Below are 19,499 nucleotides of genomic sequence, written 5' to 3'. Positions count from 1 at the left end.
TTCAGTCTGTGTCCCCATTCCCCAATGTCAAATGAGTACTTTTTAAAGTATACATACACTACCAATCAAAAGTTTGCGGTTAGTAAGATGTTTTTTTTGTTTTGTTTTTTGTTTTTTGAAACAAGTCTCTAATGCCTGCAAGACTTCTTTTATTTAATCAAAAGTATAGTAAAAACAGTATTTTGTATATTTTTATATATATTGTGAAAAATTGCCTTCACAGGAATAAACTATTTTGAAATGTATGAAATAGGAGTCATTATAAAATTTCTTCACAAGATCCTTATAATGTGCTGATTTGGTGCTTGAAAAACACTCCTCAATGTTAAAAACTGCTTCTTTACTTTTTTGTTTTTATATATTTTTTCAGGATTCTTTGAATAGAACGTTTAAAAGAACTTTTATTTGAAGTAGCAGTCTTTTGTAATATGAAGTCTTAAGTAGGGCTGCAACTAACGACTATTTTAATAGTCGACTAGTCACCGACTATTGAAACGATTAGTCGACTAATCGAATAATTATAATTTTTTTCTAAAATTTAGCATGAGATTGCTTTAATTCTGTGGAAAATGATAGTAAACACAAGAAAGAAGGGGGTACTTCAATGAAAAATGCATATTTTATTGAACTTTGCTGCTGATAGGCCGATTCATACTAAAAGTAAATAAAAATGCCCTGTCTAAAACCAATTAGGCACAGCGCTCGGTCAGTATAGACATAAATGCATAAATAAAGAAACTCTATCATTTTTATAAAGGACAGGCACATTTGTTTTATAAGAAAAAATAAATTAAAATCATGTAAACATTTTCTTCCTGTAAACCAGGGGCAGGCACATTAGCAGCAATAAAACAGTAAACAAAAATATTAAGTGCATTTTGTGAGATGCATTCAGTGGTCATTCTGTTGCAAAAGAACTTTACAACTCGTCTCAACATTATGAAATCTAACGGTTTTAAAATAAGCTTTCAGAGTCGTCTGAATTTAAGTTGTAAACATGGACTGTGTGATACTACCTGGACACAAACCTGTCATGGTGGACAGACCAAGTTTAAAATCAACATGAGGCTCAGGCTATGTCGTTCAGTTTATTCATATTAAGGAAAGTCAGCATATCCACATGGTCTCGTGTGAGACTTGCGCTCTTCTGGGAGCAGATATTATCCTATCATAACAAACAATATATCAATGGAAAGATTATGTATTCCGCTTTCAGATGATGTATAAATCTCAATTTTAAAAAAATTACACATAAGACTGGTTTTGTGATCCAGGGTCACAAATGTACAATGTACATCCAAAACAAAACGTATTGGCTTCCATGTTATTTAAATCTGACCGAGGCGAGTCAAACTCCGGTTTCATTCAACTGTCCGACGTGCTTTCTCTTTAAATGTTCATGCATCACCGAGGTGCTGCCGTGATACGCAAGGACTGCTTTGCAAACCATGCAGGTAATCTTTTTATTCGCCGTATCCAGGCTAAAATGCTCCCAAACTTTAGATGTTTTGGTACGCGCAGCTGCTGCGTTGGACGCCGCCATTTCTGTATGTTATCGCTCAGCAGAGAAGCTAATGCGCATGTGCGACTCTCGGCAGAGATTGTAATGAAGAGAGATGCCTCACTCGGTCGGAAAAAACATGTCTGGCGACAACTTCGACAATGAAACTTATTGTCGACTATTTCTATTATCGATTTTTTGTCGACGAATCGTTGCAGCCCTAGTCTTAAGTGGAAGTCCATGACATGCAGAGTCCCATAAGGCTCAATTCTTGCACTGCTCTTGTTTAGCCTGTATATGCTCCCACTAATGCCGCGTTTCCACCGCAGGGACTTTACCCAGGAACTAGGGACTTTGGCCTGGTACTCTGTGTGTTTCCACCACAGGAACCAGGAACTAAATAAAGTTCCGGGTAAAAAAATGCGCCTCAAAGTCCCTGCTGGCGAGGTAGTACTTTTTCAAAGTTTCCAAACTTTCGGGGGCGGGACTTGGGCTCTAAACATCCTGATTGGTTGAGTTCATGCAGCATTGGTTGAGTTCAACCACCATTTATTCGGATCATATTCAAAATATTACTGTTGTTGTGTCATGAAATGTAATTTTAAAAATATTTCAGGCGAGAATGTAGTTGTTTAAAACTCAAATATGTGGTTTTGTTTATAAAGACCGAGCCTATTTAAAAATGTGTTTGGCTGATCTCGGAGACTGTGAACCCCACGCGATCAGCGGGAGCTCAGTGCTTATGTATCCGCCGAGAAGCAGCCTCACCTCGGCTAGACCTTCTGATATGTGCCGCTGGCTCAGATGTCTCTTTAGTGGTTAAACATAAAATATAATTCGTTTTGGGTAAATCTAACATGTTATCTTTGGTCTGTATTCAATATATCTATATGTTAAAATGAAAATAAAAAAAGCAAATGTGTATAATATTTTGTTTCATTGTAATGGCTGTATATATATATAAATACACATATCCCTGAACTAAGTACATTTCTGCAGCTGTTATTGTTTAAATGAAAACGAAAGGAGGCAGTGGTATTTGATATCCTATTTCGTTTTATTGTAAATATACAGAGAGGAAAATTGCAATAGCCATGGTCAGCTGACTGAAGTTATCAAGTACGCTACTGTTGGCAGATTTACCGGATTTGCGTCGTCGCGGACATCACACTCCCGAGTCGAATGAGTCTGAACTACCGAGGATGCATGTCCAAAATCAGCGTACTTTGTATTGAGAGACGCGCGCAGACCTACGTCACCAGTCTACCCAGTACTTTACACCGTGGTGGAAACGCAGAAAAGCAACAGGTCTGGGGGGAAAAAGTTCCTGGGAAAAAAAGTTCCTGGTACTAATGTTCCGGGTAATTTCGGTGGAAACGCGGCATTAGTCAAATAATGAGAAAGAACCAAATTGCCTATCACCGCTGTGCTGATGGTACCCAGATTTAGCCTTATCTCCAAAGCCCCTTTCACACTGCACGTCGGACCCGGCATATTGCCGGAACATTGCCGGGTCGCCTTCTGTGTGAAAGCAAACGCGTCCCGGGATAGATTCCGGCATTGAACCTGGGTCGGGGACCTAGTAACATTGCCGGGTTCAATCCCGGGACGAGCGCTGTGTGAACAAAAGCCAGATCTAATGCCGTGTCAAAGTGATGATGCACGTTATCACGCGACTCTTTTACCGGCTGTTTTGAAGGAAGATGAACGTTCGTGACAAAAAAATATGGGCAAACTGTAATGAAGCAGAGATCAGTTTGTTCCTCACTTTCCACGCTGACGCCGAGATTGTTCAGTGAAAGTATAACGTGCCTAACTTTTTTGACTCGTACATTACACATCAACGCCCTGATGTCACGTGTCATTACGGAATCTTTATGGCAGGGGTGTGATTCTTCTGGAAAAATCCGGAAATCCGGCTTTTCCGACCTGAAAATGATGCTCTCGTAAATCATGCAAAAAAAAAAAGTGTTGGGGGGGGGGGGGGTATGGGGTTCGGGTATTGGTAAACATAATGACCGCTCACCGCTGTTAGGGCTGTGACTGTTGCCGTGACAACCGCGTCACCGCGGTGGTCAGTTGCTACCGCGGTTGTCTAATGCCACCGGCGGTAGTGCACGTGACATCACAAACATAATACAAAGTTTTGTATATAAGTGTAATAACTGTAATAGTTGCAAATTCTAAGTCTATGGTAATTAACAAATTACCTCAAACACAGCGTTTCCTTTAGATTGGCAGATTTGAGCACGGGAAAATCTAGTTTATACATTCAGCAAATTAATTTAGTGTTGGGCGATGGATCTTGTTGGGAAAGCAAATACCACATCGCCGATCTGGAGTCATCTGCATTCATGTCACCCATCAGCGTTTGCACAAGTTCTCGTGATCGCAAACGCTGGCTGGTCAGGTTTGGTGAGGCTTTCTCCAAACTGGCCAAATACAAACGAGACAGCGATGAATAAACGATGGTAACAAGAAATATGGCAACGATTCCTATTTCAAAGAGAGCGCGGACAGATGAGGAGTTACTGAGCTTGCTTGGTGGCGGAAAAGTTAACCGGATGCAACACAACCGCGTTGCGACAGGTTTAGTCTGTCTAGTATCTATACAGGACATTTGAACTGTGTCAGTAGCCTACATCAAAGACCGCACAGGGATTTATCATGTTGTGCTGCATCCAGTGTAGCATCACTGATTATAATGAGTATTTTGTTGCGCTGCATTGCTCGCGTCCGTTAGACAGGGTGTATTTAACTTTCTTATTTAGGCTACTTTCTTGTAGCCTAAATAAACATTATTTCTTTTTATTTTAGTGTTTTGCAGGCGGCGTTCACTGACAGAAGTGCTCAAATAAACACGAACTGACGAGTTAAATAGGATGTGTTAGATGAGTGAGACAGTGCTGGGCTGATTTCTAGACGTGCATACATATAAATATATCCTGTATATAATATATATAAAATATATTACATGCATGCACAGTTTAAGTCAGCTTTAATCACCTTTTTTGGTAATTCTATGAATTAACTGACCACGAAACTGCTTGCATATAGTTTATTTCGCAGTTTGATATGAAAGGATGTACACAAAGGAAGCACGCACCGCCTTTGAGCACAGGACCGTCCACGCTCGCTTAACTTGCACCCGATAATAAAGTGAAGTGGAGCGCGTGTCTGAAACGTTTCCTGTTCAGTCATTCTGCGAGTCTGCGACTGAATAAATTCACTTCTTGTCATGAGAAAAAGTGACAGAAGCAGCAGTTGTGAGTGGGTGGCCATCCCCGCCCCTACGTAAAATAATTTGAATACACTAAACTGGGAAAAAATTATCGCCTTGGTTAATGAGCAAATTTTGACACTAATATATATATATATATAATTTTTTTTTTTTTTTTTTCTCCCCAAACACCGCGCCACCGGCGGTTGTTGGTCCATGACTACCGCGGTGTTAAAAATCAACCACCGTCACAGCCCTAACCGCTGTCAATGTTTTTTGTGTGTCTGATTCATGTCGTCATGTCACTCCGCAAGTAGTCCAATCATTTGTCACAATTGAAGTTCAAAGTGTACGCGCACCATTATGAATGTGCACACACCCAACCATCTACTCACGTGAACAGCTTCAGTTGACTGACGAAGACAGTGAACACGGATGATTCATGTAAGCAAATCCAATAGTCTTTCATTTTTATATGCAGGTCTAGTAAAATTTAACCAATCTATTGATCACTTTTGTCATGCTACATTAATGTTAAACGATTCTGGGCTAACTTAGCAAAGTAACACCATGTTGGTTATTGCTTACTTCTAACTAGAAAGTTTAGCAGCTTCTACAAGGCTCGAAATTGCCAACATTTTTGTCGCATATGCTCCTGAAATTTAATCTGTGTGACCTAAAAATATATTTGGGAGTAACGTTATATGCGCGGAGCATATGAACATATCTGTCCACTAATGACACGTCCGATTTGCGAACTAATGACTACTTTGAACCGATTCACTTTAATGAATGCTTAAATCTGATCTGGGTCGAGTTTCCTGATAACGATGTATCTTCGCTCTGAAGAGCGCTCTCTACGTGCAAGGTTATAAACGCTCTCCGCAAATCCACGCGCTTTTCCCAAAAACTTTACTTGACATGAACACGTTCTACGTGCTACTAAAGAGTCGCTGTTCATTCGCGAAATTCGTGTTGAAATATAACCTATGGAATCGTATTCTGAATGTTCAACCTAATAATCTTCATCTGTTGTGGATTAGCAATCATAGAAGTCTATAATAAAGCACTGATAAAATGGCTGAACAAAAACACAAGAAAAGAAACCTTTCAAAAATATATAGGGAAATAAAGATGTTATGTTTAATAGATGTAAAGGACACCATAGAAATGAGGACAAGAAATGCCCAATAAATGGCTAGTTTTCGTGCATGTCAGCAGCAAATCATTGACAGATTTTTTGGAATTCATCCCTATTTTGCCCAGTCTTTGAAGCATATGTACCATTACTCCATTTATGATGTGTTTTTTGTTCAATCATTTAATTTAGATGTGCATTTAATTTTTTCTTCCCTTTTTAAATAATTTATAAATTCATTTAAACAAAAAACAAGTACAATATTTTTAATTTATTATACTATATAAATTGTCACTATAGGTGTGTGTGGTTTGGGGGGGGGGGTAGGTTGGGGCTCTAACGATTAATTTTTTCAGACCGATTCGATTTCGATTATCTCCCCATTAATTGACTACTAACAATTTATACATGTTGATTTACATATCTGAATGAAAATATAACATTGCAATATATGTTTATTGCTCTTAAAATTACAAAATAAAAGACTGACTAAGAATGCATTACTTTGCACTTATAGAGATAGAGATGGCATTCAATAAAACCTTGAAGCCTTGAAAACACATAGCTTACTGAATAAAACAAGCTTACTGAACACATAGGGCCTAGCTTACTGAAAAAAAGTTCTTCTTTCAGATGAAAATAACAACAACTTGATGTCTAGCATTCAATAAAAAAGTTCACCCAAAATACGTGTTTAGAGCAATTGAAAGAATACAGTAACCAATGTAAACTTTAGGGCTTTAAGCTAATACAGAGAGTGCTTTTCCAAAAAATAAAAATTAACAGTGGGAGCCAGCAGCCTGTCATGTAGAAAAAAAATCTCTGAATGCTCCACGTAAAACTTTGGCGTTCCGCCCTTTTTCTATCGTGTCTAATGATTTTGGTTAATATGCACGAGGGATAGAGAGAGAGCGAGCGAGAGAGAGAGAGCAAGACAGCGCTCGTGTAGTTTGAAGACTGTGAGTGCGCGAGTGCGCGTGAAACTTTGGTGTTTTTCTATCGTGTTTAATGATTTTGATTAATATGCACGAGGGAGAGAGAGAGCAAGAAGCGCTAGTGTAGTTTTGAAGACTGTAAGTGCACGCGCGCAGCCGGGGCTCTCTCTCGTACGCGCCCTGTCAGGCGCAGCAGTCATTCTATTCTACATCACTCACTGATCAAATAAGTCTTTGACAGCCGCCAAAAAAAAAGATCAATGCAGAAAAACCCCTGGATTGGTTATATAACGTTGGACAGAATGTTGATCCGGCCATCGCGTATATTCAGCGCACATAAGGTTAACGTTTTGCAAGCGTTTTTTAGAGAAATATAAACAGGTCGACGAATCGATGCGCATATTTTGCGTCGGCGTATTTTTTGCATCGAAGTCATCGATGACCTCGACGCGTTGTCCCAGCCCTAGTGCTAAAACATTAGCCACTTTTAAATCTAGACTCAAAACTCATCTGTTTAGCTGTGCATTTATTGAATGAGCACTGTGTGATGTCTGAACTGATTGCACTGTATTTTATGCAACCTGAAATAATTGCACGGTCTTAAATTAATTTTAAATACATTATTTAATCATTTTCAAAGTTTTTAAATTCCTTGTTTGATTTTCTTGATTATTTTATTCTTTTATTTAAAGTACTTTGAATGTGCTATATAAATAAACTTGCCTTGTCTTACTACTACTAATAAATATGAATAAATCTTTATTTTTAAAGGGAGAAAAATTCATTTTTCTTTTTTAATTTTAACAGTAAACCTCTGTTGTGCTGCACTTTGTTAAAAAGTGTTTTTCATTTGATTAGGATAAATAATTTTTATGTCTATCTTCTATCTGATTACCAGCAAAATTAAGAATATTTTATATGGCCCTATTATTGTTTAAAAAAGGACCTTATACAAAAAAAGAAAAGGTTTAAAATTGAGGCCTGTGGCTCTTTTTATAAATTCACCATTTGTAAAATATTTACTGTATCTTTTAGGAATATCAATAGCATTTGTATTAAAACTATACTCACTGAACATAATAAAATTATTTTCTTTTTTTTTTTTTTATCAAGAATTGAGCTTGTGAATCGAAATCAAGTAGAGACATCTGAATCGATACCCAGCCCTACTAGTAAAGCTTCCCCCGTACTATACTGGTGTCATGGTTGTGATGATTGTGCTATAAAGCATTTAACTGTTTTCTTCTAGAGGAACAGTGAAGTTTCATAACTTCTTGCCCCAGCTGACCCTCCTGCAGGTCCTCAGCTGGCACGCAGACAAGTGCCGGAGGCAGACTGTGTGACAGCAGGTCTGGAAGTGAAGGTCAAAGTTCTCTTCCTTTTTTTTCTTTCTTTTTTTTTCTTTCCTCCACTCTCTTCCAAATCTGCCTTCTCTGACTGTCTGTTACTTTTAGCACACACAAGCTCTTGCTTTCATCTGTGCACTAAAATGCTGCCATTGAACCAGTCCTTCTAACGGTAACCACTTTTAATTTGGGGTGAAATGAGTGAGAGCACACAGCTCTCCCCAAGCAACAGTTTTTTAACCCCGTATGGGTGAGCTTGCACGATTAAGCAAGCAAGAAAGAAAAAAATTTATCCACTTATTACATTAGCATTGTGGAAAGAAAAAAAACAGGTCACACAAATGGAACAGCTTTATGAAAGGGCTCGAAATAACTTTTTTTACTTGGTAGCTCTGGTTCTCCCAACTTCAAAAATTTAGGAGCACACACCAAAAATTTTGGAGCATTGCAACTACAAATGATAAATTAACATATTTTATACTTTGTTAACTTTTAATGCAGATTTGCTGAAAGGGCTGAATAAAAGAGAAAATGAAAAGAACACTGACAGATTTCTTTTGTAAACAGCCTAAAGTTAAGCTCTTCTTTGGCAAGGGTTAGAAGATGGTGTATAAATCCTACATTCAGCCAATTGCACTGAACAGCTGGCAGCTAGGGGTGCGCGATATTGATAAAAAATGATCTCTATATTCTGGGATTTTATCGATAACAGTAATTTGAGTGTTACTGTGCTGATATCTTGATGGCTACAGTGGACTGCTGACTCCTAAAGTTTTTTTTTTATATTCATATTCTGTGTGGTGGTCAGTTCACAGCAATGACAGAAATTAATCTTTTCCAATAAGTTTAAATAGATTTTTACCTTGTATGGTCATTCTTGCATTAAAGCCATTTTTTCTAAAAGTGTGCATTATCATTTAAGCCAAATTCTTATATTTAATCATCAATAATACGTCATTTGGGATGTTGATTAAGCAAATGAAAATATCAGTCAACAAATTTCCTCTTTGCAATGCAGAGGAAACACAGAAGCTGCATCTGAAATGGTATTTGGATGCATTTACACACTGATTAATGCAGTAAATGAATGCATTTAACCTGCAGTTCCACATGCATAAATATTTTAATATTGTAAGCCTAAAATGTTGAATACTGATATCTGAAATATTTGAAACTTTAAATGTGAAATGAAAACCACCAGCAGGTGGCAGCAAGTCACTGTTAATAAGTGAGTAATTTCGATTATACCAAATCATTTAACGAATGATTCATTCAGGAACGAAACAGCCTCATGTTGCTCAGAAAGGCAAAACAGTGCTGTGACTGTGTTTGGAAATATTTTTGTTGGCGAAATAGAGCAAAAACAGGCAATATGGTGTCTAAAATGTAAGACTCTTAATATTAACAACTTGTTTATTGAACGGTTGTATAAAATGTCACATTTGTAATCATGCTGATTTTTGGAGGATAAATCGGCACTCTTCTTGTGATTATTAACTATATGAAATTATATAAAGGCCCTTATAAGGAATTATAAAATTCTGCCTATAAAAACTGACCAGCTATTTCACTTAAAAGCTTCGTTACAAAGTTTCAATCCACAAACAGATGTACATCATCCTCAGATATAAGGTATATCATTTCACTTTAACAAGTAATCTGAATGGCCTATATACCCGTATTTTTTGGACTATAAGTCGCACCTGAGTATAAGTCGCATCAGTCCAAAACCACGCCATGGCGAGGGAAAAAACATATATAAGTCGCACTAGACTATAAGTCGCATTTATTTAGAACCAAAAACCAAGAGAAAACATTACCGTCTACAGCCGCGAGAGGGCGCTCTATGCTGCTCAGTGTAGGCTACAGGAGCAATGAGCAGCATAGAGTGCCCTCTCGTGGCTGTAGACGGTAATGTTTTCTCTTGGTTCATGTCTCTTAGTTCATTTCAGGTCAAATTAATTTTGATAAGTCGCACCTGACTATAAGTCCCAGGACCAGCCAAACTATGAAAAAGTCCGGAAAATACGGTATGTGCACTATATTAAACGAGCCCTCACTAACGGAGTTTAATGCCACAGTTGTGTTAGAATGCATCTCATTCTTGTTTCTGTGGCGTTGCGTCGGACTCATCATGAGGCGCATGGTCCGGAGCGCTGTATGACTGATGCAGCTGTTCAATTCAACTTAACTCCAAATATATGAACTTAACTGTTTTGAATACTTTTATATTTAGCATGTTTGATTATGTCCAATATTAGTGTTAAACTGTTGGACTTTAAATCTACTATTGATTTTCACCATTGACAAATTTTACAGAACATTTATAGACCTATTACCTCAGTGCGTATGCGGCATATTTGTCACAGGATGCGCGATATGACAGTTGCGTCCAACTATATATGAACTAGCTGTTTTAAATACAATATCTTTATATTTAACGTTAGTTAAATCAGTCAGTATGTTTTAAAGTATATTTTTTTTATTTGTTGATTCCATAGGCTCTCTCTCATGCACATGCACGATTTAAAGCACCAAATAGTTATGCTATGACAAGAACAAAGAGTCTCTCTCTTGCTCCTCACATGCACGATATCGTGTATCGTCGGTCTCACCGGCTGACGATATGACGATTTGAAAAATGACCATATCACCCAACACTAGTATGCGTGCACTCTTTAGGTGTGTTTTGTTTGGATTTTACAATATATATGATTGTCAAACCGCACACCGTAAAACAACAATAACTGCATCCCACAGGCTTTACAGTGAATGCAGTGCATAGAACAATTTTTATAGCGGAGCCACTCTTAGTCCTTCAACCACACTCTCCGAAAACTGTGCGTCGCCTTATTTGGCTGGTGGAACAACATTCATCACATGATCGCTGTCACCAGCACCATTATTTGTAACTTTGGGTGGTTCACATAAGAAATCTGTCAGTGTTGTTTTTTTTTTTTTCAGCCCTTCCCATTCCCCGCGGTAGTTTGCTCCCTGTCACCTGACAGCGGAAAGCAGTGACTGGGTGATTGACTGCTAATATTAACCAATCTAAAATCTACATTAAAGTTAATGTAAAGATGAAGTTTAATCGGTTATGTAGCCTAACGCTTGATAGAACCGCAGACAGGTCACCGTATCAACACTCAGAAGGCACATACTCTGAATGTTTTTAGAGAATTTAAAATGGGTCACACAACAACAATTATATGCACTTGCACAAATGCTCTCAAATATATTTTGAGGTGGCACAGATTAATTTTTCGGGAACATGTGCAACCAAATTGGTCGCAATTTCGAGCCTTGTTCATGGCCCTAACCCCCACTCACTCTCCAGCTACCCACCCATCGGATCCTGTGTCACCCTCACAGTGTCTTTGTGCTCAGTTGCTTGCCACAGATACATCCTCTCCAGACCCCCGCCCATGCATATAATGTGGAGGAGCACTGATATAAATTATGCCAAGCTCCAATAAGAGTCTCTAGTGGGGGTTGTTGAAGAGGGGTATGAATAAAAGGAATGCTGCTGGAGAGCATTTGTGCAAGGAGCTTGTTTTGAGTGCAGCTACTCCTTTTCGCTATGATGCACACCTCATGTATGTTAAGCTTAAATCCAAGAGACAAACCACAGGTGGCCGTAGACCTGCCTTCTCTAAAAAGGGTTTTAAAGTTCCCTGTGAAATGGGAAAATTGGGGAGGTAGGATTGGTTAATCAGTGACTTGCTTGCCGAGTGCATTAAAGAGACTTTCGGTGTTAATGACTACAATCATGTACACTTGGTGGGCCTTTTTTTCTGTGCTAGTATCACTGTGCATTGCTCTTTTGGCAAGGCCACCTTGGTTGATTTGGTTTCAGGAAAAAAACCAATGCGGGTTGTGCTCTGACACAGATGGCTGAAAACCGGCTCTGACTGCTTTTATGTTTATCGCTCTCATCAAAAGAAGATTGTTGAGCGATGAATGAAAGAGTGCGAACTTGGTCACCTTTATAAACATAAGCTTTAATTGTTGGCATCGTTTGTTTTGTGACACCTGTTACAAGGTAGTAAACTACCTTTTTTGTTTCTTTCAGTTAAGCAGATCTCCAATATATGATTCTACATTAAGACTCCAGTGACCTTTAATGTAACATTCATGCAAGATGCAAAGGATGTCAGTGGGACCTATAATGTTCATCAAATATGTATTCATAGTATAAGGTTTTATCAAACATTAATGCCAGTTTTGTTTATTCCATGAATACCACATGCTGCTCTATATTTTTTTGAGGAGCATCGACAAACTCAGTGAGCAACTCATGTAGCCGATGTGACATCAGTTAGTAGTGTGACTGATTGGCTTTCTCACATATTGTGTAACTTAACTGTTATGAAAGTGATTTTGAAAAAAGATAGTGAGTTGCATTAATCCTTCCAGTCGCACATAGCCGGCAAAAGACGACTACGTCTACACTATACTAGTTAGAAGCATTTTCATCTTGTGTATCTCTTGCAGGGCAATTTGATCATGAATGAGACCTTTCTCATGTAGTCATGGTCTCAGTTATTACATCTGCATGCACTTTAAAGTTTTCAAAGTAAAGCAGAATTTTGTTTCATTAAAAAGTAGTGCTGGGTTATATACCGGTTCAAATAGTAAACCTGTTTGAATTGTGCACATGGTATGAATATTTCAAAAACTAGCATACCGTTACAAGTAGCAAAGCAACGAATTGAGAGGGGATCCCTGTTATCTGCATACACTTCTGACTAATGGTTGGAAAACTTTTATTAACACACAACAAATTTTTTAACTAGGAAAATGAACCAACTGTAAATGGGTATTAACAGAAGCCAGAGATGCTGAAGACTGACATAAAGAGGAAAAATTAAGGTAATTCAAAATGAATGAAGATGTAACATCAGTAGACTTATGAATAGGGGTGTAACGGTTCACAAAATTCACGGTTCGGTTCGATACAATACACTGGTGTCACGGTTCGGTACGGTTCAGTACGTTTTAGATACAGCAAAAAGAAAAAATTGGCAGATAAATTTTCTTGATTGTTAGTTTTAATAAATAAAACATTTTTTAAAAAAGTATGTTTTTTTTTTTTTATACATTGAACAATGATGGAGCTATTCTTTACCCATCTTCTATGGTGTTTTCTTAGCAGCATACTGTATAAAACAAAAACAGCTCCTTATAAAAAAAAATGAAAATGTTATATTAGTTATGAACAAATACAAAGATGTAACTTTTTATATGGAAATCTATAACTCTTTATATTGAGTGTTTTTACTCAATTGGTTCTCTATAGGGCTTATGTTTTTTGGAACAAAGCAGGAATTACGGTCTGTCTGAAATGGGCTCGTGAAGGAATATTGTAACGGGGCTCAATTACATTAAGCATGTTCTTAAAACCTACGTCTTCCACTACAGAGTAAAGGCCCTTTCACACCGGATGCGTAACGAAAAAGCGAAACGAAAAAGCGAATAGTTCGCGTGCGAATAGTTCGCGTCAAAACCATTCACAACAGCCGCGACGCGAATTTGCGATGTCTGTGACGTTCAGAGAGCTTCAACATTCCAAAACTTTCGCGCCGACAGTTGAGAAAATGGACACTTCAACATCATCATCCAGTGAAGACGAGCTTTTCATTTTCTTCAAAAGACAGAAAAGAAGGTTTTGGGTGCACCCAGTCCTAAAGAACAGAGAGTCTGAAGGGGAGTATGCCAATCTTGTACAGGAGCTAAAACTTTATCATGGCCGGTTCCGCACTTACTTTCGGATGTCTGTGGGACAATTCGAGGAGCTCCTTCAGATAGTGGCACCGCATCTTACGAGACAAACCACAAACTTCAGGGAACCAATTGATCCGGAGCAGCGTCTGGCAGTCTGCTTAAGGTGAGCTGTCCTCTTAAAAACATCAGCCCACAGAACACACACACAAGTAATCAGAAGATCCGTCATTTTTGCTGTGACGTCACCTTTGTTTCCTTGTATGTGATTGGCTGAAGCCTTTTTGTCGCCTCAAAAGTAAAAAAAAATCGACATCGAAGCGAAAAAAATAAGTCGTTTTTTTCGCCTCAGCACATTCGCGTTCGGTGTGAAAGCACTCATTACACAAACAGCTGATCAAAAAATAAAACCATCGCGCGAATTATTCGCGCGTTAAAATCGCGTCCAGTGTGAAAGGACCTTAAGGCGCTCGCTCACTCAGTAGGGCTGTGACGGTTGCCGTGACAACCGCGGTTGTCTACTGCCACCGGCGGTAGTGCACGTGACGTCACAAACATAATACAAAGTTTTGTATATAAGTGTAATAACTGTAATAGTTGCAAATTCTAAGTCTATGGTAATTAACAAATTACCTCAAACACAGCGTTTCCTTTAGATTGGCAGATTTGAGCGCAGGAAAATACAGTTTATACATTCAGCAAATTAATTTAGTGTTGGGCGATGGATCTTGTTGGGAAAGCAAATACCACATCGCCGATCTGGAGTCATCTGCATTCATGTCACCCATCAGTGTTTGCACAAGTTCTCGTGATCGCAAACGCTTGCTGGTCAGGTTTGGTGAGGCTTTCTCCAAACTGGCCAAATACAAACGAGACCGCAATAAATAAAAGATGGTAACAAGAAATATGGCAAAAAATTCTCGCCTTGGTTAATGAGCAAATTGACACTAATATATATATATATATATATATTAGTGTCAATTTGCTCATTAACCGAGGCGAAATTTTTTTCCAGTTTAACGTATTCAAATTATTTTACGTAGGGGCGGGGATGGCCACCCACTCACAACTGCTGCTTCTGTCACTTTTTCTCATAACGTAACGTAGCCCTATCACTCAGTACGCGCTGAAGGCTCGTTGCAAAATGGCTAATGCGTTTAACAGACCAGAAATAGAAGATCCTCCAATAACCAACAGGTCTGGTGTTTGGGTGCACTTTGGATTCCCTGTAAGCTATAATGGTGATGATAGAATGAATGGTAAATAGTAAGGTCTCATATCCGCGGCTATAACGTAAATGTAGCCTACCAAACGCCGTGGTGATGTCTTTTGCCCTGTTTGAATCCGTTGGAAATGTCTGTCTAAATGCTGCGGGGATAGTTTTCATGCGTGTATGTTTCTCCTTTTTTCCGTCTTTTCCCAGATACTGACACGCTAAGGTGATGTCGGCGTAAATGAGTTGACATGTTTCAAGTATTCCCGCTGGAGTTTTTTTTTTTTTTTTTTTTCTTCTCGCTGGTGTAGGCTACCCTAGATACGACAAGGGCTGCAACTAACGACTATTTTAATAGTCGACTAGTCACAGACTATTGAAACGATTAGTTGACTAATCGAATAATTATAAGTTTTTTCTAAAATTTAGCATGAGATTGCTTTAATTCTGTGGAAAATGATAGTAAACACAAGAAAGAAGGGGGTACTTCAATGAAAAATGCATATTTTATTGAACTTTGCTGCTGATAGGCCGATTCATACTAAAAGTAAATAAAAATGCCCTGTCTAAAACCAATTAGGCACAGCGCTCGGTCAGTATAGACATAAATGCATAAATAAAGAAAGAAAGAAAGAAACATTTTTATAAAGGACAGGCACTTTTGTTTTATAAAAAAAAAAAAATTAAAATCAAGTAAACATTTTCTTCCTGTAAACCAGGGGCAGGCACATTAGCAGCAATAAAACAGTAAACAAAAATATTAAGTGCATTTTGTGAGATACATTCAGTGGTCATTCTGTTGCAAAAGAACTTTACAACTCGTCTCAACATTATGAAATCTAACGGTTTTAAAATAAGCTTTCAGAGTCGTCTGAATTTAAGTTGTAAACATGGACTGTGTGATACTACCTGGACACAAACCTGTCATGGTGGACAGACCAAGTTTAAAATCAACATGAGGCTCAGGCTATGTCGTTCAGTTTATTCATATTAAGGAAAGTCAGCATATCCACATGGTCTCGTGTGAGACTTGCGCTCTTTTGGGAGCAGATATTATCCTATCATAACAAACAATATATCAATGGAAAGATTATGTATTCCGCTTTCAGATGATGTATAAATCTCAATTTTAAAAAAATTACACAAGACTGGTTTTGTGATCCAGGGTCACAAATGTACAATGTACATCCAAAACAAAACGTATTGGCTTCCATGTTATTTAAATCTGACCGAGGCGAGTCAAATTTTTATTTTCCAAATATAATGAATTAGTCCAACGAACCGTTCGGTCCATAATGCGTACCGCGTACCGAACCGAAAGCCCCGTACCGAACGGTTCAATACGAATACGCGTATCATTACACCACTACTTATGAACTATAAATGTTCTGTAAAAACAATCAACAGCAGCTTTCAGCCTGTCATCATGATGCAAATGACATTTCAGACATACAGTAGTAGTTCTTTACAGGTTTTTGTTCGATTACTCTGCTTTTCCATTGTTTTTTCTATTAACATGGACGCTTTTGCCTGTTGCGCTCGCATTTCTTGCAGCATTTCATGCATGAAACGGCATTTTCTTTTTGATTTTTTTTTTGTGTATGTTTATTTTATTTTATTTTTTTTATATATATATCCTCATTCCAAATGATCAGGAAAGGAAAACCAACAATAAAACAGGAGAAAGTAGTAAATTATTATTAAATTACTGTGCCATAGTAAAATGCATGTACCTATTTTTTAATCAATTGACCAGCTATCTGCCCGATCAGGTATCTAGGTGACAGAGTTTATAGTTATTGAGTATGGTACCTCTGATTTCATGGTACAGTGCTGTACTTTGTCTGCAGGCTTTTTATTAATTTGTCTTTTTATTAGCCATTTGGTGATTTTTCTCTCACAAATCTCACCATTTACTTGCACGCAATGAACTGAACTGCTTCCGCATCAATGACACAATAGCTCACTTGCTCTGCCATTTCCTTGAACACTTTGAATGGGAACAAGACAAAATTTTGGTCTAGAATCGAAGTACTACATGTCTGCCATCTAGTGGTGGGGAATACAAATGAGATATTACAAATTTACTATGCTGTATCGATTTTTTTTTCCCCCCTGCCCCAGTAAACTGACAATTTGTAGGGATAAGGCTCTTTCACAACAAACCTGTCCAATTGCTACTCAAAACTACCCCAGTTCCCCGGTAAAAGTCGCATTCCAGAAGGTAGAATACACATTTTCTGGTGGAGTTCCTCCAGTGCAATTCGCATCCCAGGGGCAAAATATCACGTTATTGGGGGTTCTTCGACCTGCGGACATTAGACAACCCACGGCAACAGTGTTTACTTATGAGATGCACATGAAAATCGCATAAAAATTTTTTTGCACAGCCCTAGATACACTATATATCGGCCACCATATCGGTATCAGCCGATAAATGCAATTTTTTCTGTTGTCTGAATCGGGACGATAAGAAGATTGGCCGATATCTTAAAGCTGATGAATAGTGCATTATTTCCTTCAAAGACACTTCAGATGTGCACTGTTCACCATGTTTTGAAATGCTTGAACTATGACTGGAATCAATTAAAAAAGGACAATATATTTATGTGCAACATGCACAGGGCAAGTCTGTCATAAAAGATACATCACCCTTTACAGATAGCAAGATAGACATTGCAAGATAGCGCTGGCATACCACAACTAGGGCCCTATGATTTCCGCGATGCAGAAAATGCGGAGGGGATCACGGAATCCAGTCATAAAAACGGAATTTACAGTTTAACGCGGAATGGCACGGAATTTGCCAAATTTTGAATGAATTAATCAAAAATAGGTCATTGCACTTACATCAAATCACGATATGGTCTAATATCTGTAAATATTAAGCCGGAACAGCCTATTTAAATATGAATCCTGCATGTTCTGCGTGTCTCTGTCAATGAATGGCGCAGAAGTGTGTCTCCGTTTATTTACACACACTGAAGCGCGCGTGGCGCTCGCGGTGATTTCAGCGTCTGCTGTCTCACTAAATAAGGATGTGAACACATGAAGAACATCTCCTGAACTGCTCTGACAGTCTCTTCATGAGCATTTGACCGTTTGATTTGAGTAAAATCGATTTGTCCATTGATTTCGGATGCAGCGCTTGTCTCCTTCCGCTTTGTGGGTGACGTAAACGCGTTGCGTCACATTAAAAAAATCATTGTGAAAGAACCTGACGTGAGATTTAAAATTAAATTAAGAGGCTTCGAGGCATCTTGATTTGCCTCGATCATTTTTTGTAATCCAGTTACTCGAGGAATCGTTTCAGCCCTATTAATATATGAATCTCATAGGATGCATTTGAGTTAACACGAATATAAACTTGGACTGTCATATAAATGACATTTATAAAGAGAAAACCACCATTATAAAAAGTTGTGAATTCTTTGGGGTTATTTGTCGTTTTTCAGTAGTGATGCACCGAAATGAAAATTCTTGGCCGAAACCGAAAACCGAAAAAGAGAAAACCAAGGCCGAAAACCGAAACCGAAACACCGAAAGAAATTATGCCAATTATTCCATTGCATTTATTGCTATGACCATGTACTAACTTTACTAAAATTAAGACATTGCAATTGCATAAATTAATATTAAAGTTTCAAAGATAATTACAATTACATAAATTATAAAAAACATAAAAATACATAATTACAAATTATGCAATATTTATTAAGCACATTGCAACAATGCACAGTATAAAATAAAATTCAAACTAAAAATGTATCCCACTCATGTGAATATTAAATAATAATGTACAGGCCTACTGGCCTGCAGAAAGGTTTTAAAATGAACTGTTCTCTCATAAAAACAAAGTGCATTTAGGTCAAGTGCATTTGAAATTGTTCTCTGTAGGACTAGAAAGTGCATTACTTCTCCAGTAGGCAAGACTGTTATCACTTCTGGGGATGGGGACTTCAGACAGATAACCATCTAGCTGTTGAGCAGTTGAGCTTGTCATCTGCCTGACATTTGAGAAATATTTGAGAGAGTGTATTTAAATAGGGGCAGGGCATAAATAATTTGTTTTATCAAATTAAAGCAGAAATCTAGCAGAAAATCTAGCAGAAATATGGCTACAATCTGATATTATGTATGTATATATATATATGTGTGTGTGTGTGTATATATATATATATATATATAGGCTACTGTAAATAAAATGTCACATATATAGTAGCCTAAGAACTAGAACAATAGCCAATGTATTATTATTTGAGGCACTTTCTTGCAGAATTTCACTGAAAATATCAGACAACGAGGGTGAATGCCAAGAGACGAGTCTTTTTTCCGCGCTCTGATCTGTCTCCTGCGCTTGGCGCTTCTCCGTCTCCACGCGGGTTCTCCGCATCCAGCGCGGCCTGTATCATTTCTCGTGCGCGC

The 19,499-nt window shown here is 38.1% G+C and overlaps 1 protein-coding gene across 1 annotated transcript in view; it reads right to left on the bottom strand.

Annotated features, from left to right (window-relative positions):
- LOC132155024 (serine/threonine-protein kinase N2-like) overlaps positions 1 to 19,134 on the bottom strand; it is a 328,421-nt gene extending 309,287 nt beyond the window's left edge. Inside the window, exon 1 of the mRNA XM_059563788.1 lies at positions 18,990 to 19,134. Within this exon, the coding sequence (XP_059419771.1) occupies positions 18,990 to 19,049 (60 nt within the window). The 5' untranslated portion in view covers positions 19,050 to 19,134. The remainder of the gene's footprint in view (positions 1 to 18,989) is intronic.
- Between the last annotated feature and the right edge of the window lie 365 nt (positions 19,135 to 19,499).

This window comes from Carassius carassius, chromosome 12, assembly GCF_963082965.1.
Source record: "Carassius carassius chromosome 12, fCarCar2.1, whole genome shotgun sequence".
Classification (NCBI taxonomy): Eukaryota; Metazoa; Chordata; class Actinopteri; order Cypriniformes; family Cyprinidae; genus Carassius; species Carassius carassius.
The sequence above is the reverse complement of the archived record's forward strand: the minus strand, read 5'-3'. Positions and strand labels throughout refer to the sequence as shown.